This window comes from Anopheles maculipalpis, chromosome 3RL, assembly GCF_943734695.1.
Source record: "Anopheles maculipalpis chromosome 3RL, idAnoMacuDA_375_x, whole genome shotgun sequence".
NCBI classification, from domain to species: domain Eukaryota; kingdom Metazoa; phylum Arthropoda; class Insecta; order Diptera; family Culicidae; genus Anopheles; species Anopheles maculipalpis.
The window spans coordinates 83,224,437-83,246,902 of NC_064872.1; the positions used below are offsets into that span (position 1 = coordinate 83,224,437).

The following is a 22,466-nucleotide window of genomic DNA, read 5'->3' on the forward strand; positions in this document are numbered from 1 at the left end:
TTGCAGTCGTAAATAAAGACCCTCGATCCATGAGTCCCAAGAGCACGGGGGCGATAAAAAGGTCTGGGAAAATATTACACCGACGCCGCTAAAAGAAGAAAAAATGCACACACACACACACGTACCTGAAAGGAAAATTATGCTACATTATGATCAGAGAGAGAAGCGGTACTGCAGGTTATGGTGCGCGCAATGCTAGGAAGAAAATTGAAAGTGAAACCACCAGCAACATCGCTAAATTGCAGCTGCCACCGTTGCCGACAGCAGAGCGCCGTAGATCTTGTGCGCGCGTACACTAATGTCCGTTCGTTCGACGGGTGGAAAAACTCTCGCCAACCTGCGCTATAATACGCGTGTTCGTACTCCGTGTTTCCTTTTACCATACGGAGGGGAAAGGGAGAAATAAAGGAATAAAATTACCGGAAATTATTCACCATCTCCGGACACACTCAGCTTCCATTTTCCATCTTTGAGGTGATACGCTTCTCCAAAATAAGAGCAACGTCCTGGTAAAAAATAAACCGACCAGCTTCTTCACCGACCCAAATCGACGTTGTACGTCGGTGCAGGCATTTTTTTTCCTCCGTAATTTGACCACACCCATGGTGGTACGGGTGCTTCTTTTCTTGTTGGATGGAGTTGGGCACATAAAGGTCGCTCGAGCCGTATGAACCATTTTAAGCGTAAAATATGATTCCATATTATTAGTATCATACTAACCATAACGCTTTGCGATTAGGAGTTAGTGGTAAAATGATTTGCAATCACGATTATGATAGGTAGAATAAGTCTTATGCCGATGACGCTCATCGGTTCTGAATGAGAACTTCAAAGTGTGTGTGTTCTGTGTGGCTTTATAGATGCATCTTCGAAGAAGCGTTTGTTATCGTTCGCTGTTTAGAGATAGCTCAAGATAACAGGCAAATCAGAAGCGTGCATTGGACAAGCAACACGTGCCCTCCTAGCTTACTTACTACGGTGTGCATTTGATCAGCAGACACTTCCTGTGTAATGGTGCAAAATGGAGAATATAGTACCGAGCGAACTCACCCCTGTTGGTTGTGATTTATTGCTCGTATGGATCGTTGGAATCGGTGTTTATTTAATGATACTTTTCCATCCTTAGTTCTCCATTCGTCTTAACTGGAAAAGCAAATCAGTGTTGGTGTCGAATTGCAACCGAGCAGAAGGTTGTGTGTTAAGTGTGCGAGTGTGTAAATATTGTTGTGGGTGCGGTGCAGAACAGCATTCGATGCCGATGTACACGAATGCCGTCAGCGGGGTTGCGATACTAGGGTGCAGCCAGTGAAAAGCTGTTACAAGTAAAGAAGCGCTCGTTAGATCTCAGCGACGACCCGCGCCGCTCGCGACCGAGAAATTTGTACAGGAGGGGTTTAAAGGAAATAGCGTCAACATTCGATCTCAACCGGGCGATTCACAGGACTCGGGTGACGAGGAGCTTGCGCCTCGCACCGGTCCCTGTGCCCAGCCACGCTCGACAGTGGCTGGAGGAGGAGGTGGTGGTGGTGGAGGAGGACTGTTGGGAGGATATCCGGCCGGCAACATGTCGATGAATGGGCGCGAGCTGGTGAAGCAGTCCCAACCGACCGACTACAACCAGAGCGTGTTGACGATGCAGAAATCGGTCACCATCACGGTGACACCGCAGCGCAGCAACTCGATGGATCTGCTAAACTTCGAGGAGAAGCGACAGCTGATCGCGTCCTCACTGTCGCTGTCAGACATTCTGCATGTCAGCCCGGCTGCGGCTCACGTTGCCAAGGAGGTCGCCGCCAGTACGGTGATTGGTAAGTTTGTGTGAGAGTGGAAGACCTGCTTGGAGAGAGCATATCTTGGGTTGTTCGATTAAATCGATCGTCTGATTCTTAAACTAATCTATTCCTATATTATTTTTCTTTTAAAATACTTAAAAATCGAGTTATGTATATTCAACATATACACTTAAAAAGTAATATTCAAAAAGAACCGTAACGTAACCCATAGAAACACCTCCGGTATCAAATCATTAAATTGCGCAAGCGGCCGGTTAATGTTTTAGTATCAATTATCGGTGGCAGGTGGTGTGCCGCACCGAGCCCAACAAACATCATCTGCCGGGGGTCTTTTTTTGCAAAAGCATAATCATTTCCTGTGCGATCTTAAGTAACATGCGCATAAGATCTTGCTAGCCAAATAGACAAGATCTTGCAGATTGTTCCGCCGGCATTTTGTACAACCAGTCAGTCAGTCAGTCAGTCAGTAGTGGTTAGTTGTCTGCAAAGGTAAACATTACCGCTCATTATCGGTTGTGAAATATTGTTCCCAAGGCAGTAACAGTGCAAATGTACGCGCTGAGAGAGGAAACGGATGACGACGATGAACGGTCGGTAAGGTGCATCGTGTTACGACAAATTCCGTTGAAGGTGCCGTTTGCAGGGTTTGACCAATCATCGATTTAAGTATGATGCAATGGGGTGTGTTAATGCAGTTAACAACCTGTTTCCATGCATGCACACACACAAACAGATTGAACGCTTGAACGATGAACGTTAGGTAGCTTCAACATCCGTTGAAGTTGAAATTGAGATGACGTTTCCATTCAAAATAATGTTTCTTTTCAAAAAAAGACTGTTTATGGATGGCAAAGTGGGAATTCTACATTGAAGAAGTATTCCACAAAAACACTATCGAGCGGTTCTTGGGCAGTTGCCAGTGTTTCGATAGAGTTTTGCAAAAAAATATATATTTGTGGCTGCTGGTCAGGTGGTCAGTCAGTCAGTTGGAAGTCTCTTGGACCGCCAACATGCTCACAGTAAAAAAGATAATCGCAAAAGACCTGTCAGTTGCTCATCAAGAGTGATTTTCCACCTTCTAGACAGAAATTCTTACAATTGGGTTCAAATTACTTTAGAAGAGTAATGTTGCGAAAACTATCCTTCAAAATAAGTTGTTTGAAGGAGGACTTGTTGACAATATTTATATATGTTGGACCTCTTTTATCCGATGCTAATTAAGTTAACACATTTGAACTGACTGAATTGGAGTGCGTCATAAGAACGATGATAATGAAGCATTCACGAATTTACCGATGAGATGTTTTTTTGTCACTGATTTTATTTTTATGTACCACTTCAACGATGTGCTTGTGTCAGTACTGTATTCCTTTTCTTCGAGTGCTACGCTACACCATCGACACCGCAAAGCGCCACACTCGAGATAAGAAGCGAACGTTTTTTACTTTGAACGGTCCGGTCTGGATGTCTAGTGCTGCTTTCGGGTGCTAATCTCGTTTGCTTTTGGAATGCTTCAGCCTTCCGTTATCTATGGCATAAGGAAACGATGCTGCGTCTATTATTAGTGGCCTTAATGGCCACTAATTTGACGCTATCATTTAGAAACTAGCGTTTCTATCAGCTGTTATGGTTCGGGCCGTCTGCATTGCAGATGAAACAAGCCTTCTTTCTATTCAACTTGTGGAAAATTTGCAAATATAATGTATTTTCTAAGCTTTTAACCAGAAGGAGTATCATCATTTACATATAGTAGGAAACATGTAAATGTAAGATGTTTCCCTATTTTGCCTATGACATCCCATTAACAATTCAATCAATCCATCGACACTAAATCCCATTTTCGCACGATTCTAAAGTGCATTTGTGCTCGTAAAAGGACAGCAATCGCACAGAACACCGATTAAATCTTCGACGCGAACTATACACAAGCACTCAGCCAGCACACTCTTCCTTGCCTCGCTGCTATCGGCCGGATGATGATTGACAAGTTCCACTCCGTCAGCTTCGGTTCACGCGCACCACAAGCAACCAGAACAACGTACGCCAGCGTGACGCATAGCTTAATCATGCGTAACGAATAATGTGTTATTGGTGGCCTTTTGGAATGCGCGAGACTGGTGGGCGAACGTGTCGATGAGGGTAACACTGAGGACACCTGAGAACACATCCGTTACATAATGATGAAATACATTTTCACGTCGACTAACGTCAAGTATGCAAACACCTACTTCAGTTTGTTTGCATGTCTCCTGTGTACTATTTGTATCTAACCTATAATAGCATATTATCTGATGTGACGTGATAGTGACGTTGCGTACGAAATGTTAAATCATACTAATTGAATCGGTAAATATTCGCAGACGTATTGTGTCTCGGAAATCGGAGCAAAATTGTACCAAACATGTTGGAGGGTCGTTCACAATGTTCAGTCGATGGTGGTGTTTTGAAAAATGTTTGCTGTTATAATTAGTATATGTATCTCCAGGGGTATTTTTGGTTGTATGAACTTTTGTAAATTATAGAGCAAAGTCCATATAGAAATAAAGACCTTTAAAATAATCATGGGTTTTAAAAGCCCTGCTGCACTTTTCCTATAACTTATTGCAACAAAACCGATCCTGTATCTACAAGTTTGATATAGAAACTTAATTGATGAAAGCCCCTTAAACACAACCTAAAACAAATGCCACTGTGGAAGGAATTACGGCAAGATTCTATTTTAAGAACCCATTACGCTTATGATGATGATAGCGTTGATGCAGTTGCAACTCTCGGTTTACTGTCGGTAAGGATTTTTTTTTGTCGTATCATCAAGCATGGTAATGTTTTCCGACTCAATTGAATGTGCTGCGGTCGTTTGCCGTTTGCCTCTTTGCATTCACCTGCCTCTGAATTAAGTGGTTAAAGCCCCGTGTAAGTACTTGCAAATTGATGAAGTTTTCCATCGAACACACCGATGGCGGATGGATGTGTCCGGGCAGCAGTTTGCTGAGGAATTTTGTGTGTAGCCCAAGTAACGCATTTCTTCGGAATGATGCACGTTCGAGTGCAGTTCTAGTAAGCATTCGAATAAAATTGCAAGTGACTCACGTGAACTAGAACGCATACAATTGATGGTATGCAATATTAAGTAGATGAGTTTTCTAGTATTTCATTAGTATGTAGTATAGTTTTTAGTATTTTTCACGTAATGGGTAGAAGCATGTTCATCAGGAAGCGTTCTGATTAGTGTCTCTCTGATCATATATTTAAATTATTGTACTATTCCTTCTGTTTTGGGCTTGTACTACATATCTCAGCTACCTCCATATTTCCCAAACGAAACATATTTACACCGAGCGCAATTTATTGTTTCCGAAAATGTCAATAACCCCGCGATACGCTATCCATGCCGGGGCTTAGCTTCCCCGGTGCGTCTGCCGGGAATTAGCCATCGTTAATTAACTTTACTTTGCGGCACAAAACAAGAGCTTTTAGCTCCGCCTGTGGTTTTTTTCCGTATAGGAAAGGAAGTATAATTCGATTAATTTTCCTCCCATCGTGGCCACGGCTCACCAAAGTCTCCGACAACGCGGGTGGAAAGCTAATAGCAGTCGAGTGATGAGTAATATTGACCACCAAAAGTATGCTTCCAAGAACGCTCCAACGGTGGGGGAAGGGTACCTGCACTCAACCTCCCCCAAAAATCAAAGCTGCACGAAAGAAAGACGGGGGGAAAAACGACACAGCCGAGCGAAAGGAAATCTCGTTCCAGTAATCGGTCGGCAATCACAGCATATTATGATTGTATGCGGGAGCCACCACCATAATAAAGCTTCGGTCAGTTCGAGTGGGTTGCTGTGGGTGGTATTGCGTTGATGGTGGCGCTGAGATCTAGCGCTATTATTTGTCCGTCATGGGCTATTGCCGTTGGTCGTTCTTTCGCAAGGACAAACTGGGTGGGGTGGATTTTTTTTTCTTCCTACGGTTCATCTCATTTATCTCTTTGCTCAACGGGAGATCACTTACCATCGTCGTGAAGAGATTGTTAAACATACTCGTTCGTGGAAAACACGTTGAATGGATGGTCTCAACTTTGGGGACGGATGTACATGAGCAGCACGATGAAAGAACCCGGAGACGCGAAGGATCAATCAGAAACGACGGCATTGGTAGCGGCGTCTTCGATTGTACCTTCGAGAGGTTATTCGATATCCTTCATTTACTGGGTGTATGTGTGGGGGGGGTTCCGTTTATAGTCCATTTATTATGGATGATTTCATTTTTCCTTGTGAACATGGGATGCTAAAGGTATGTAGGTTATCACTTAATGCTTTTTACACACAAAAGCTGTGAAAGTAGATGTAATTTGCTTAGGAAGTATGCATGAGATGAATTTTTAGTTGTATAGCTTACCATATCTAGAAGACTTGATTTATCCTCGTCTGGATAATCAGTCTTGGGTACTGGCGAACCGGAAGCCTATGTTATTGGATACCATTTTCTTATTGCTTACAATTGGTGTCCCCAGGAAAAAAACGTCTACTTATATTTAATTTAATACAAAGTATTGCAATTTTGAGAAATAACAAGCTTCCTTCCAGCACTTTTCTGCTTATCACAACTGCTAGAAGAAACTTTTATCCTGCTTGTACTTTTCAAAACGAAGTTAGTTAAGTTAAAATGTGTTACCTACATCCAGGAGTAGCCAGCAATATCGATTTCAAAACTCTCCGACAGTATGTCACTGCTTCCCAAGTCCATTCTCTCAAATTCCCAGTCCAATGGGCCAAAGGGAATTTCTCGGAAAACGCATGCACACGCTCAACAAAAAAAAGCACATGGCACGACATCGCCTACGCTACTACGCTTTTATCAGCTGCTTCACTATCTATTGCCAGTTCCACAGACGCCTTGGTACCGCCCTGCCTTCGTATGAACTCTACTCGATGCCGTGCTGGCTGCTAGCGCAGAGTGTCCATGCGTTTGGCAAAAATAGATCCACCCCGAAAGATTATGATTGATTGAGCTTAATTAATTGGAATTGGATAAATCGAGCGCGCCTCCTTGCGTTACCGTGTGAGGCCAACCGAAGGGCCAAATCGAGCGGACAAACCCACCATCACCACCAGCGCGTTGTCACTTTATCGCTCCACTGCCATTACCGATACGAGTGCACATCGATTGTACGGGGGCGCCCTGGATGAAAATGGACATCGATGATATGTGCCGAGTTTGGGACTGGGTGCACTCGGAAAGTGACGACAGCCATTACTGTCCGATGTACAGTGCATGGCCAAGTTTTAGGTGCAGACGTTTATGTTGCCTGTTGTTGGCCTCGGTAGGCTGCAATGTATGTTCGGGAATTACTTTTTCGTGCGAAAATATTGGTAAAAAAATGGATAAAAGTCTCAAAACAATTATGAAAAAATTTAAATCTCTAAAAATTATTTGAAAACCTGTATTCATAGGAATATTTTGCATTTTCACCTGTTATTGCTTTACAATAAAAACAACGGGTCCAATAAGTATAAAAAAACCAAAGATCTCCGTGTACGCTAACTTTGTACCGTACTGTAGAACATGCTTTTCAGCTACCGTCACTGCAGCACACACACACGTGTTCGCACGAAGAAAATAATAAAAGCAAGCATCTTTCCAATCACTTTATCTCACATTGGTCGTTATCGGAGATAGTTGAACATGACGGGGCGTGGACGTGATTGGATTTGTTTTTATGTTTCCATTCTACCGAACTCGCTTCTACTCGAAGTGTATCGATTGAAAGCTATGATCAAACGTAGCCCTTTCACTACACACACCCACACGGCGCACACTGCACAACATCTCCCCGTCATATAGATCTTGGGGCGATGGGGTAGGTCGCTTTTGATGTCTGTCCCGTCTGCCCCTGGTGTAGGATGCCACCGGTACAGACTTCTTCGAAGGGCTTGGTTATGATTTGGGAGGCGATGAGGATATTTTTGGAGCATCGTTACAAACAAAACACACGCTTAAAAGTGCGTTTAGGATTGTAATCTCCGTAGCGAACATTCGCAAGCCCCAAACGAAAACCCCAATTCCGAAGAAGAGCTCTTAAAACAACAGTTTCTGTTTGCAATGCGTTTATCTCTAGCCTGAAATGACAAAGGGGCAACCCGTTTTGCTTGTGGGAGTGTTTGCAAAAATTGGAAACATATTTAGTTTGGGTAGTATTTTTCGTCAGAACATCTAAAGCACCTTCTTCGTATCAGTACCAAAAATTACCTTTGAAGCAGTTGTGCTATGTTCTCCGAAAACCGTTTTCTCTATTTTTCTTAACTTTATTTGTCTATGGAGTCTGTAAGATCGTGGTTTCTATAATGCTCAAGTCAATCCACTCTCAATCCACTTTATATCGTTTCGTTTATGGCACTCAAAATATCGTTGACATCTTGCTGACAGGCTCAATAAAAGAATGCACAAGAGGCTCTATATCCCAGAAAAGCGACTGAGCTAGTAAACACGGTCCACCACTACCAGGAACAGAATCACCCCGAAACCCATGCCTTCTCTAATCTATCTAACTCGGCATGGAAGCGTATTGGTCAGGTGGTAAAAGTTTCGGTCGAAATGTCGAAGCCAGTGTTCGTCTCCGATTCGGCGAAACGGCCCTAAAGCGCTGATCGGATAGGGGCAGGGTTGCGATAGCTTGGAAAGGTACGGGGCAAGGGACGACAAAGCTTCGTGTAATCCTTGAAGTGACGTTTTTGCCATGGCTCGAGTGGTTATTTTTGGTGTAGTATTTTTTGTTTGTTGTTGTTGTTTGTTTCCGTTTTCCCGGCCCGGAAAGCGTACTCTGGCCGATGGAGAGTCACCGGTCACGGAAGTGGGCAATACTTAGTTTTGAGAAGCAAAGTGGGCGCAAGCTTTTCATTATTGCTTTTTCGGTTCATTAGAACTTTCTTCTTGCTGCTCTGTTGAGTGCCCTCAAGTTCGTTTATCGCCTGGGTTTTGTCATTTGTTGGGCAAAGTTTGTGGTTTTTATTAAACGTAGCGAAAATGTGTTTGTTACCGTTTGCTGCCCGGGAGTCGGTTTCAAGTTTTTTTTTCAGGGCGGGAGTTTTGTTTTTGTTATTAATTCGTAAAAAAAAATACAGAAAAGTGTTGTTACTTGTTGGGGTTCCTCTTTTTGAATGAAATTTCATTAGTGGGAAGTAGCAAAACAATGACGACGCTCGATTTGGATTTGGATTTTTGGCTACATGGCAAGAAGTTGTTTATTCTTCTTTAATTGAGTACTTGGTTTTTCGTGTGTTTTTCCTGAATAAATTGAACTATTTCTTTGAGTAAACTTATCATCTTACAAATTGTATCAGCATTTAGAGCATTTTAGGTAGAGCATTTTTACCAAGCTTTTAAATTGTTCGTTAAAGATAGATTAATGTATGTATTTATAAATTTCATTATTAAATTTCCGAGGAAATCAGCTTATTCAGCACATTTTTTTTTATTTCTTGCAGAATTCTAGAAACAAATCTATGATTTTAAATGTTTATAAACACAATTGTGAAGCAGTTTATTTTAAATTTCATCGTAGTTAAATTTAAAAAATGTTGTTATTAGTGATTGCTGTGATTAGTGATCTTGTCAGAATGAAAAGCTGTAGTACGCAGTTAAATAAATACATTTTATAAAAAATAAAATGCATTTTCAGTCATAAGATTGCACTGCTCATTTTTGTGCTGATTGTTTTTGGATGAGAAAACAATAACAAAATCTTTGCTCATAATAAATATTGTGGTTTTAAACGAGATAGTTTTACAATTGCTCATGAGTTATGCAACAGCTGAATTCCATTAAGTTTGATGAATGAACATGCAATGGCATCTTATTGACGTGTTGAGAATCATTTCTCAATGACGATTCATTGGCCCATTATTCATCTCTGCTAAAAATGGTGTACTAGCAGCAGTTGAACATTGTTACACAGTGCAATTAAAAAAAAAGAAACGCTATTTTTACGTAAAATTGTATGTAAATATAACACAAATCACCGCTAGCATAGTGTTTAATTATCACGAAATTGATTCCCTAGATTTAATCCGTTCGCCTTTGAGAGAATAACCCATCGTTGCACATCCCCCCAAAGCGCGTAATCGATGAGCTAACGACAACAGCAACGAAAACCTTTCACGCGAATAAAGAGCCATCGATGTGGAATGTTTGCTATCAGCCCGCACCCGAGCATGATGTGATAATGTTTGGGTAGGCCACGGGAGAAGCGGGTTATGACTGGTTTCGATGAAGGTTGATCAAGCACCACCTGGTGGTGCTTGAACAACGGTGGCCATGATCTCGTCCGAAACGTGTAGTTGGATTTTTTTCTCATTTCTTTACGATTTTTGGTGCTTGTTGATCTGCCCAACTCGTCCAACCCAGTGTTCTTCAGCTTTCTGTTGCGTCTCTCTCTCTCGACCATCGCACATACACGATGCACGCATACATTCTTTCGGATCGTTTTCTTTCCCATTATGTCGTTTACTCGGCTGATCCTCTATCCCTTCCCTTCTCCGCCCCCTCCAAAGGAGGGTCTGGGAAGTGGTAGCAGAACCGGTTTCGTTTCTTCTCACCGTTTATCAGAAGGCCACCGGTTTGGTTTCATGGTCAGAGTGTGTAATTTTTGTGATGTGCCTTTTGTGTCCTTTTCGGGTTATGCTACGGCCCAGCATGATAATAAAAAAAAAACACGCGTACACATTCACAGCCACGAAAAGCCATAGTCGTAGGGTTGGGTTGATGTGTGGTATATGGTGTTTTAGTGTGCAATTTTTTGTGTGGTTGTGATGGGGTGTTTTGTTGTTGTTTGCTGATTTAAAAAGTATGTCTTACAAAAAAAGGCTCCAGACGGTGGTTTTATAGTATCTGGAGGCACACCCTTATTTACGAGGAAGAGAAGCAAAAAAAAAAAAGTTGTTTAATTCAACCTGTCCATCACTTTGAATTCCTTCGTCGCGTATGGGGAGATGAAACAGAATTGAAGATTGTTTTTTGCTCTTTTTTTGTTTTTTTTTTATGAAGCTTTATGTATATTATCAAATATGGAATGAATGTAATATCATATCATTTTACGCCTAGCAGTTATGCTATACGCATTACTGCCTATTCAAATGAAGGATTGGGATGAATTCTAGCCATGAGTTATGGAAACTATTTATTAAGATTAAATTAAGATGATTACAATAAAACCATTTCCACACAATCCAACTATTCAAGCCAAACCAGATATTGCAACACGGTGAGATAAAAAAAAACTTCGCTTATTCCGCGTTTCAACAATTCATCTCATAGCTCATGATAAATGGTAAATGATCAAGGTTTCGCTGTCATGTTTCCATAAAAATGTTCGAAAGGATTTCTACCAAGCTATTGTAGCATTTTATGGGTCAATGTTTCCTGTCAAGTTTTTATTGTTCCAAAGCTTTTTCGTGTAGTTTTAGTTGTACGTGCAGAAAATCCTTTTAAATTGACGAGTTGTAAATTAAACAACCGTTTTAAACCCGTTTGAAATTAGTATTAGTTAAGTAAATTAATTACACAGTATAAGGGGTGGCCCTGTGGTGTAGGCCACAGCGACGCCGGTCCTCAAACGATAGGACCCGGGGTTCAACTCCTATACGGATCGTCTCCCGTAGTGAGGATTGACTATATAGTAAGTCATTCGATAAAAAAAATGTCAATTTCCCATAAAAATCCTATCGAGTGGTAGAGTGGAGTAGTGCCATTTTCGACAAAAATATAAAATTGTAATAAAATACCTTGTAAATAACAAGGTTGTTAAAATAATGGATTTTTATTATCGAAGGTATGAGGGTATCTGTTTTGCATGCCTCGTATCAATCAAACCGTTTGCAGGCATCGTTAAATACATTCACTTTTCTCCACTGAGTCACAGTTGATAATTTTAATGATCGCTTATTGGCACCTCTTTCACCAGCTTCCTCTGTATTTGTGTGTGTGTGTGTGTTGCTGTTGTTGTGAGTGGAATAAAGCTCTCCCTAAAACTAATGAAAGCACAGCTTACCGGAATGCTGTTTATCCTATAATGATAAAACATTTCACGATCCCTTTTATGCCATGGGAAAGCGACTGGTTTGTTCCCTCTTTTTTCAATGAAACAATAATTTATCGTTATTTACTGTACAACGTATGCATCATAGAGTTTGCATTGAGTTTTCTTTATACACACGTGTGGCTTTAAAAAAACATACATTTTGCATCATCTAAAACACAATAAAGCTATCTGTTTGTTGCTAGTGAAATTTTAACTTACTCCCAACAAATGTTTGTTTCACCGTGGCGCGTCATGTACGTGGAAAATACGTCTTCTCTATCTACTTTTCTGTTCATCTTGACTTTTGTTCGTTTTGCAGCCTCATTTTTTTATCATCCCATGCAAAACGAAGGAAAGAAATCATCACTCCCTTTAATAAACACCTTCCGTAAAGCAACGTTGTTGCACAATTCGATTTAAAAATTAATGTGTCCCCGTGCTTTGCTTTCTCTTCCTCTTTTGCAGCGACAAAAAAACAGAACGGCACGACGATGCGCTCGAACAGTCTCAACTCGGGCTCCCGGACACCGCCGCTCGAACGCAAGAGCAGCAAATTCAGCGCGTTCGGCCGGCTGTTCAAACCGTGGAAATGGCGAAGAAAAAAGAAAAGCGAAAAGTTCGAGTCCACCTCAAAGTGTAAGTTTTGCTGCAAATGGCTGCTGCTAATTGATTCCCTGTTGTTTGTGTCTTTTCTTCTTTTATTTTTTTGGTCTTTTGGTTGACATTTTTGTCCTTTATTTCTAACCGGCTACTGCTGCTGCTGTGTGTGTGTATTATGCATAAAAGCGAATCTCTTTTGTTCTGGTTTTATTTAATTATGTTTCAGGTTTTCCTTTCTCTGTTATGTTACTAATTGTGTTTGTAAACTAATTTCACTTTTCTTACTACCTTTTTTTACTGTTTTGTTTTGTTTTGTTTTGTTTTGTGTATGTACTTTTTCACTTTTCATTCGTCATTTTAACACTTAATAATGCATTCGTGGATTTTATCATTTGTTGCATTTTTAACCTCGGATTTTTACTCATTTTTACTAACAATTTACAACCTTTAACCCTAACTTGCAATTCCATTATGTGACATATATTGCATTTTCCTTACGTTTTGTTTTTTCTCTTTTCTTTTTTTTTATCTTCCTCCTTTCTACTACTGATTGCACGCGCGCCGTCCCGTGTTTGCTCTCAACCATTTCCTTACCATCGTTCATCATTCAAACCCTTACACCATTCACACCCAATCCACCGGGTGGGTGTCCTTTTTCCCCCTTTTCTATCCTGTGTTCAACAAAACAAAATAATAACAAAAAAAAACGAACAAAATCGTACGAAATTTTCCCACGGAAATGTGCAGCGCTCGAGCGGAAAATTTCAGTACGTGCCAACCGGGAAGAACTTGTACAAAAGGGCATTCTGTTGCCGGAAAGCCCTACATCTGCACTATCGATAGCTGGTAAGTAGAAGTGTACGCCGTTTATACCGTAGTTTAACGATCAACGAACAAGAAATGGTTACGCTTTTGGAGTGCTGCTCAAAACCGATTGGCTAAATTTTATGTAAAAATGGGACACAAATTATTCCAATTACATTTCTTTATTTATTTAGGCTTTTGGTTTGCATCTATTCTATTGGTTTTTGTTCCACATTTTGGGGGGTTGCGGTTGCAATTAGTTTTTCATTTAAATTGACATTTTATATTGAATTTTTTCTTCTCTTCACGCTTTTATTTGAATTGCCTTTGAATATTTACCTCATTTTTGTTCTAATCTTATTTTTTGCTTGCTGTGGACCTGGCCGCTGGTTCACGCTTCCTCGGAAGTTAAGATCTTCTGTACACCTTCATAAATTGTACCAATTTCATGTACCGCTCATTATCTGCGACATTTGTTAATCGATGAGTTATGTCCATTTTTACTCTCATCATGCCGCTTCCTTGCCGATTGGTATGCGCCTCTTCGATCGCAAAACACAACAAACAACAACAACGATAATACGCAATAACTGAAATTCCACAATTCGCTGTGCCACGTATGTGTCCATCCCTCGCTGTATGTGTGTGCACCCCATTGCGACCGGCTGGTGGGATTGACACTTTTGCTCTCGCATTGTGCGCTTCCCTAAACTAACTTCGATCATCCAACCAATCTACACGACGATGTATGAATAAAAAAAAACCCCTACCGTCGCCTTCAAAAACTCCGAAGCCATTTGCATCAGTCCCACGGAATCGGTTACGTGGTCCACCTCATCTCACAGGCAATTGCAAACCTTCCATCATCAGCCGCCGCCACCGCCACCCCCAATGGCGTCGCTGCACTATCGAAGTCCAAGTAAGTGGTGGTGCTCTCTGTTCCGGTTTCGGACCTCCGCCTCCCCATGAGCACCAAAACACGACACCCTTAACCATCCCCCTTGTGACCGTAGCTGTTCTCACTTTTCGATTACGAGTTGTTGTTTTTTTTTTCGTGTGTGCACTGTGTTGTTGTTTATGTTCCGTCATTGAATGTTTTGTTTGTGCGTTGTTGTTGCAGCAGCTGTGTGTTCGGCTGCGAGCCGAACAGCCATTGTTGTTGTGTGTGTTATTCTAGTTTTGGGTTTTGTAAAAGGCATGACATCCGTTGCACCGCAAATTTGGCAAGTACTGTAATATCTTTGACAAGTTCAGTTGTTCATTCATTTTTTTTGTGTATATTCATTCATCATAGTATGATTATTGTCTGATCTAACTGCGCACTACCCTAAGCAGTTTTTTGGGGCAAAATTTTCATTTTTAATATTCATGCATGGTCTGCTTCTCATCTCATGATTTTACATGTAGATCGTTATGAGTCATGTTTTGTGTCATCCATGACACACGCTTAGTCATTAAGTTGGTATTCTTGTGGAGAAATATTTACGTTTGTTTGTGTTTTTGCCAATCGGGAAAGATTTGTTGCATGATTGACGACAGCTTTTGTATCATTGACCGAATTATTCGCCAGCTCTGCAGTTGTTCGCCTCTGTTTTAATCGCATGTTTGTTTTTTATTGTTGTGGCTGTAGTTATTAAATCGTTTGGTTGCTCTTACCTTTTACGGTACGAGCAGTCCATTATTGCCCGTGCGCTGGTCTCCTTTCCCTTTATAGTCCCGGTTGGCACCAATAACACAGTCAGTGAATGAAATATTAACAAGTGATTATTGAATCAGATAAATCTTTTCGTTCTTAATCAACCTTGTTACTGATGGTAGTAAAAAACAAGAAAGATCATGCTCGCTTTTTGTTTATTGAAAGTAAAAATTAACTGAAAATTTGCGTCTCATATACCTATTTCTCTCAATTTAAACTTAAATAAACAAAACGATAAATTATAACTTATATTTATTCTTAGCTTTGTACAAATATCAATCACTGTATTTCATGTGGTGAGTTATTCAAGTCAAAAACCACGAAGCAATATTCACCTCCCTTTTTCACCACAGTTGTAGCGCTACACGTATCGTTTTAGTTTAGCTAGCACTTCATAGATGGCGCTGAAATCTCAAATAGGTGTCAGATGATCTGGTAACTGAAACAGTTTCCAGGTTATTTTTTAAGCTTTTGCTTGGTAAACTATTCTAGTATGTACTAAAATTATTTAAACATACAAAAAAATGTGTTATCGAAACCAGCCGTTCCCCATGAAAATTGCATTATCAGATAGTGAATGCATCCCGATTGAATTTGGTTTGTAAAACTATCAAACAACCCAGTTCCGCATGTGCGTGTCTATAAAGTGCACTCTCAGCTTAATCCTCTTACAAAGCGTAGGTACACCAAACGTTGTTCGATACGTACGGAATCGTAGCTCGTTACGGTACGATACTCACATGTATCGATGGTTATATTGTGTGTTGTTTTTATTTCCGCTTCCTTTCTCACGTGACTACTAACTATACCTTTCCCCCCCTTTTTTCAGACGAGGAGCAATACACGATCTACAACTCAGTGAACGGAACGAACGGTGCCGTCCTGCCAAATCTCGCAACATCCGCCACCGCACCAAATAGTACTAGCATAGCGAGCAACAACGTGCCTTTATCGCAATCGGCCCAGCAGATCAGCAGCCTCGGCGGTCCGGGCGGTGTCGGCACCCCGGTCGGTTCCCTCAATCTGTCGGCCATCCTTGGCGGTGGTAGTGGTAACATGGGTCCCGGAGGACAACTGGTCCATACGTCCACCGGTGGCAATAGTGGTGGTGCGGGTGTTATTGGTGCGAACATGATCAGTGGTAGTACGGCTGGCAGTGCGTTGGCCAGCATTTTGACCGGAAGTGTTAGTTTAAGTGGCAGTGGGGGTGGTTCTGGTGCCAGCGGGTCAAGTGGAAACAGTGGACCGGGTGGTGGTGGTGGAGGAGGAGGAGTAGGAGGTAGTGGTGGAGGTGGTGGTGCCGGTGTGGTGCTCGTATCCGGCCTGTCACACTCGCAGTCGGCGCATCAGATAGGGCAGCCGCCACCACCGTCGCTTGTTCACGCGCAGCTTGCCCCCCATCAAGCCCTTCAACAGCAGCTGCAGCAGCATTTCGCAAACGTAGCTGCTAATGCCAGTGCCAACATGAATCAAGGTAAGTGTTTGGTTGGTTGTATTGATTTACTTTAGAGTCGAATAAATGCTCCATATATTGAGGAATATTTTTGAAACAAGAGGGGTTCTAATTGAGTTTTTTACTCAGTTGTTGGGAACTTTTGATCGAATTGAGTTGTATTGGATTGTCTTTAGTTTATTGTCTTTCGGATTTATCTCAACTTTTTTTCTCAGATCTCAGAGCTTTTTTTTAAACAAACCCGTTCGTTCTTGACCTTTATCGGGAGTTTTTTTTATCTTGTAGAATTTTGAACAAAAGATAACGCACGTAAAATGCTAGCCAAAAGTGCTGTCAACAATGATGGTGGCAAGGTTTTATCTATGCCGGATTTTACTTTCCTTCGTAAGCCATTTTCATTTTCTCTGGAATGCTTCTTTTGTCAGGACAAAATTCTTTCCCCAATCTTATAAAACCAACAGAAAACCCAAAACATTAAGCGAGTAATTTTACGTACACAAACATAAGCTTTTTTTTTCTTTCGGCAAGAAGCTGGGTTAAGGATACGGGAAGAAAAACATGCCATTCCAAGACAGAACTAAAGAATTTGGGGAAAATTTTTCGACCCTTTTATGGAAAGCCGTCCCTTTCATATGTTGAACATATTTTGAAAGAATTTTGTATGGTAGAGTTGCTATGTTTGAATTTTAAAATATTTTTGAAATATTTACTAGTGAATGCAAACAAGTTTTGCATACAACTTTGGGAAAAAAGGTTCGACAGGAACTTAGCGTAGAGTTATTTCTGTCGAAAACACAACTCCAAAACCGTTTTTGGGAAGCGCTCCTAAAATCACATGTAAACGTTCGAACCCGTGTGGGTTGATTGCACGTTTACGGTTGCTCCGGGTGAATTATGTCTTTTAGCTTCCGAATCCGGATGTGTCAGTTAATGCGTTCCTCGGTTGAGATTGTACAATCTCTTCCCTTTTTCGTTTCATTTCCTTCTTTATTCCCCTCATGTATGTGAGTGTGCCGTGACACACATTTTAGCTCGATTTTCTGTGAATGTACACGCCACCAGGCGCCTCCATGGAAAACAAACGGACGAAAGGTGCTGGAGTTTGGAACACATTTCCCGGAACTCTCGGTCGCTCGCTCGCAATGTCTATTCTTTTCTCAGGCCGGCATGCTAGATCTCTTCGTGTTTGGTTGTGCTAGTTTGCTATCGCGTCGCTTCACGATCGGTCGTACCGAAAAAGCCTGGCACATCTCGGTTTCTCGTGGCCTCATTTTTGAGCTCCATTATGCGGAACGGAGGGAGCAGTTGGGTGGCGGGGTTCAACTTAATCCCTCTTATGAATTTCTGGCCCCTTTTCAGTGTTTGCAAATCTTGTGCATGCAGTGCATGTTGGTGTTCGTTACAAAATGAGTCTCACTGACCTACCCTGCGTTGCGTTGAGTTTGGAGTTTAAATCGTGCTTTAGGAGAATTTAAGTACCAAGAAAAAAAGCTTCTTCTTTTTGGTTTTTTTTGCAAATGCAATTCTGCTGAAATGCTCTGAATTTCGAATGGTAGAGCAATTCATGGGTTTTGTGGTTTCTTTTTAAAAATAATTGCTGGACAACAATGGAAAACTTTTTTAGTCTTTTCTTCATTGATACCATAAATACTTAATATTGATGTAAATTGTAGTGGAAAATTGCAGTGAAAATTGTAATACAAAATTGTTGCTTTTTAGCACAATATCGAACACTATCAACATAGTAACGCACCGCATACGTTATCAGTTACGATCAAAAGAAATATTTGCCCTATTCGCTTGTTGTATTGTGTTCATTTTACCTTCTATACTTCAACTTGATAAGGTGGAAGCTTTTCCCCAGCACGCTAAATATATCATCCTTATCTTACTGTCATACTCAATCGTGGCGTCCACTTGATTGGCGTTACGCTCGTGCTAATAGTGGGACTACCATTATCTTTACTGACTCCATCACACAACGTGCTGGTCTTTTTTGTTTTGTTTTTTGTTTTTTTTTTGTATGCAGATACTTCACGGTAGCATTGGTAAAGATTTGCATCGGTTGATAGCAACATTGATAACGGTGGGAATACTTTCATTTCGTTCGATGCAATAACGTTTTATGATGCAATGCGATTTTTGCTCAATAACAAAAAGCAATTTATTGAACAATACTAAATTGTAATGGTTCATGCCACTTTTTTGTTTGGATTCTGAAAGCTAACTCAACGTATGCGACGTAACGCCTCTCTTAACAGACAGCGTTGGCAAAATTTTAAGCCCCATATGAGAAACGACGGTGAGAAAGCATGAAATTATGTCGCACGTACACAGCGATAAGGTAGGGTCGAGTCGAAATCAATTTCGAGCAAGCTTAAAAAGATTAGACTTTGTTTGTCTCCCTTTTTCTCCGTTTCTGTCTGTCCCTCGTTCCACCATGTTGAAGGAACGAAATTATTCATACTACAGCGTTTGCAACAAAAATGTAAAAATTGAGAGCAAAACCAGGCTCAATCGCTCACCATTTCACGCTCTCGCCGGCAAGGGTTAACCCTTCAAGCATCTTGGTCCCATTTGATATTGCGATCTCACTTAATCCCTTGCTTAAGGTGAAGAATGCTATCGTGGTATTGATAAGAAAATTGAAACCATTCGATCATGGCATGCCAATTGTGGTTGCGTTAAACGATAACGATAACGCAAGTGAGCGTGCAGACAGTTAATCCAATAGATTCCTATAATTCAATGGACCGGCTTGTAGTAAATCAGTTTCGTTGGATTGATATCTCGATGCTTTAAGTTATGCGCCATTGTGCAGCATTTAGATAACAATTTTATGCCAAAAATCGCTTACAAATATTTTTTAATATATTAGCAATTTGGTAAAAAGCATATAAATCAATCCTTGTACTACCAGAAACATTCATTCCGAATCAGCACGACGTGTAAGAGGCGATTAGTTGCATTTCACGAATTTCTCCATCGTCCATCGTGCATAACCATAGCCAAGCGAGAAGGATAAATCTTGCCCAGTGGATTCAAAATATTTTGCATGCATGACAAAATACCGAATTCCAAACCACCTGAGGGACAGAATGCGTTGTGAAGAGGGGGTGATGCGTTGATAGGACAGGAAGTAGAAAGCGGTCGGTACGAGTGTTGTGTGTAAATGCGCGGTCTCACCACATCGGGTGTATTTGTGTTTGCCGGCAGGATTACACTCACACAACGCTAGCACGACAGTAAATATTAGTGAACATACAGCCATAAATCGGCCACCGTGCGTATGTGTGTGCAATTTCAACTGGCACAGAAGAAATCGTACCGGGTATAGATACGCACAACAACAGACTTACCGTGCGCTCCGGTCCGGAACACACAAACACTAGCAGAGCTAAGCATTATTAGACATGGGGATGGGCGGGTTGTTAGTTCGGTTCGGCCATTTGTCGCTCCGCATACTGTGCATCGTATCGGATGTGAAGACATCAGCACACCACCTTCAAGCGGGGAGTTGGAAAAGCGCGCCTTCCCTGACAGCGACGGTCCTCTAGCTCATCGTTCCTATAAATGTGTGTGTGTGTGTGTGTGTGTGTGTGTGTGTGTGTGTGTGTGTGTGTGTGTGTTTTTGTATCGGTTTCGCCCATCGGTTTTTGTATATTCCGGTCAGTAAACAGCGGCCATTCGTGCCGTTCGTATCGTGCTCTCCGGGGTTCGGTTTCTTGGCGTTTTGTGTGGCCGGGTGTGCGTTTCCTTTTCCCATAGTCCCACAGGGACGGTGCTTTCCGGAGACCGGAGCCAACTTTCGCCAAGGGAATTTGGCAAATATTGTATACTTATAACAACGAAAAAACGGAAATAAGAGATACCTTTTAAAATTTGAAGGTATTCAATGAGGTACGGTTGAAGGTAAAAAAAAGGAATACAGGTTGTGTGTGTGTGTGTGTGTGTGTGTGTGTGTGTGTGTGCCTGTACGGTGAAGTGAGTGACGAGTACAGTAAGAAAACCGTGACGACATGTAAATTGCACTGGCACATTGGATGGGATAGAGGTTGTCGGATCGTGTTACATCGTCATCAGGCGTGTGCTGCGTCCAATGCCACTGGAACTGGTGGTGGTGGTGATGGTGGTCCTGTTTTCGTTGGAATTTAATTGGGGCGATGGTTTTGAAAGTGTTACAGAATGCTCCTTGTTGCTGTGTAGTTCATGGTGAGGTGTGAAGAAAAGAGATGAAGATGGATAAAGGATGGAGATAGTGGATGATAAAGAGAGAGAGAGAGAAAGCGACCTCGACGGGTGTATGTGTGTATAATGGTAGTGAAGATAGACCGAATGCTAGGAAAGGGTATTGTGTGTAGTCAGGAAAATGTGACGCTATTGTTGGATAGTGTGTTGTTACCTTACCAATTTTACGAGCCTACATTAACTTTACTGTGGAATATATACACAGTGCAATGGTTTGCCTCATTGAGCCCATTTCTCTTCGGCAATTTAAAATACAGCAGCACAAAATGCTTCACAGCTGCTTAATTTAACGCAAACCAATACCAATATACCTCATTTAGGTTTTATTGCAATAAAGGGTACAAGAAGTACATTTTTTTCCCAGTCGCAGAAGGTGTGCGCAACAAAGCATGGATTTGGGTAACAGATTTTTCACACTCTTTTAAACCAAAATGCTACAAACCATAAGCTTCAAAAAGTTGCAAAGGGTACAATATTCAAAACGCTCAAATCTTCTTCGATATTATTCATAAAGATGGATAGACGACATATTCAAACGAAACAAACTTTCCTCAACAAATAAAATATTGCCAAAGTTTTACTTAAAAAAAAAAGAGATCATCTCCTCTGCTGTAGAGCCACTGTATCGCTTTCCATTGTGCGTTGATTTGCCTTTGTAAAGCCTAATGGAATTGCCTTCCTTCCTAACTAGCGTTGTTTCTATAGAATGCGTGATTTATGATAGATTACATCGCACGTGTGTTACTTTACGTTGGCGCTACTATTGTTTGAAAGCTGTAAAGCGAATGACTTTGCGCAAAGGCTTTTGTTTTAGGGGTGGTTTTTTAATGTATGATGCATCAACTCTACGCTATTTTAAAAGAAAGGAATTATTTGCATACATGTTTTTTTTTTAAATTATCGCCTTTTACAAAAACCACAATGTGTTGTAAACTGATGGAAAAAAGGCAGTAATAATATTTCACATTTTTCGCTTTGTGGTGTTCCATTATCTTCTATTTCGGGGCGATTCATGGCTAAGAAAAGAAATTGCTTTCTATAAAGTATTTTTTTCATTTTTTTTTATTTTGAAATGAAGCGAAGCGAAAAGCTTAATGAACTTCACGAACCATATTGTAAGACACAAATGACCGAAATCGCTCAGAATAAGTGGTAAAACATACCTTTTTTTTTTGCTCGCAAGAGTCGGTCCATTTGTCCATTTGTAGCAGCTATTCGTGTGTATGTGTGTCTGTGTGTGTGTGTGCGTGTGTGCTCAGGGCCTGAACCCATTATCGACCTGATGCCACTGGACCTCCCGTCAACCTGACTCGGCTGCACGAACTCGTCGTTTTGCGTGGTGCAACCGCGAAGAAGGAAGGAAAGCATGATATAACAGATCTAGCTTCTAACCGTACGCTCTTATCCGTTCCCTTCGCGGTTTCGACTAACGGGCGGACACGTTGTGGATGTGATTTTTCTTTCACCGTACAAGAAAAGCAAAAGGAAAAGCATTATGCGGAGCAGAACGACGGTAAAGTGCATTTCGAGTGTGTGTGAGTGTGTGTCTCGCATATCTTTGCGAAAGGAAAGCCCTACAAACGTTGCCTGGGTGAGATTCCTGGCGCGAACGGGACACATAAATGTTATGTTCCTATCCGTAGTGTTCCCTGTACTGGAAGTTTTCTGTGCCTTCTGCTTCTCTTTCATGCACCCTGGAATGTTCGAAGCGTGGAAAACATTGCATGTTTAGATTTTTACTTTGCACCTGTAGAAAGGGTGCAGCTCGTGGGTAAGGGCAAGTAGCCTCAATCTACGTAA

The 22,466-nt window shown here is 41.3% G+C and overlaps 1 protein-coding gene across 1 annotated transcript in view; it reads left to right on the forward strand.

Moving 5' to 3' along the window:
• The first annotated feature begins 1,390 nt into the window (after positions 1-1,390).
• LOC126561571 (uncharacterized) overlaps positions 1,391-22,466 on the forward strand; it is a 92,268-nt gene continuing 71,192 nt past the window's right edge. Inside the window, exons 1-5 of the mRNA XM_050217802.1 lie at positions 1,391-1,808; positions 12,331-12,501; positions 13,213-13,311; positions 14,063-14,188; positions 15,795-16,439. Of these exons, the coding sequence (XP_050073759.1) occupies positions 1,565-1,808; positions 12,331-12,501; positions 13,213-13,311; positions 14,063-14,188; positions 15,795-16,439 (1,285 nt within the window). The 5' untranslated portion in view covers positions 1,391-1,564. The remainder of the gene's footprint in view (positions 1,809-12,330; positions 12,502-13,212; positions 13,312-14,062; positions 14,189-15,794; positions 16,440-22,466) is intronic.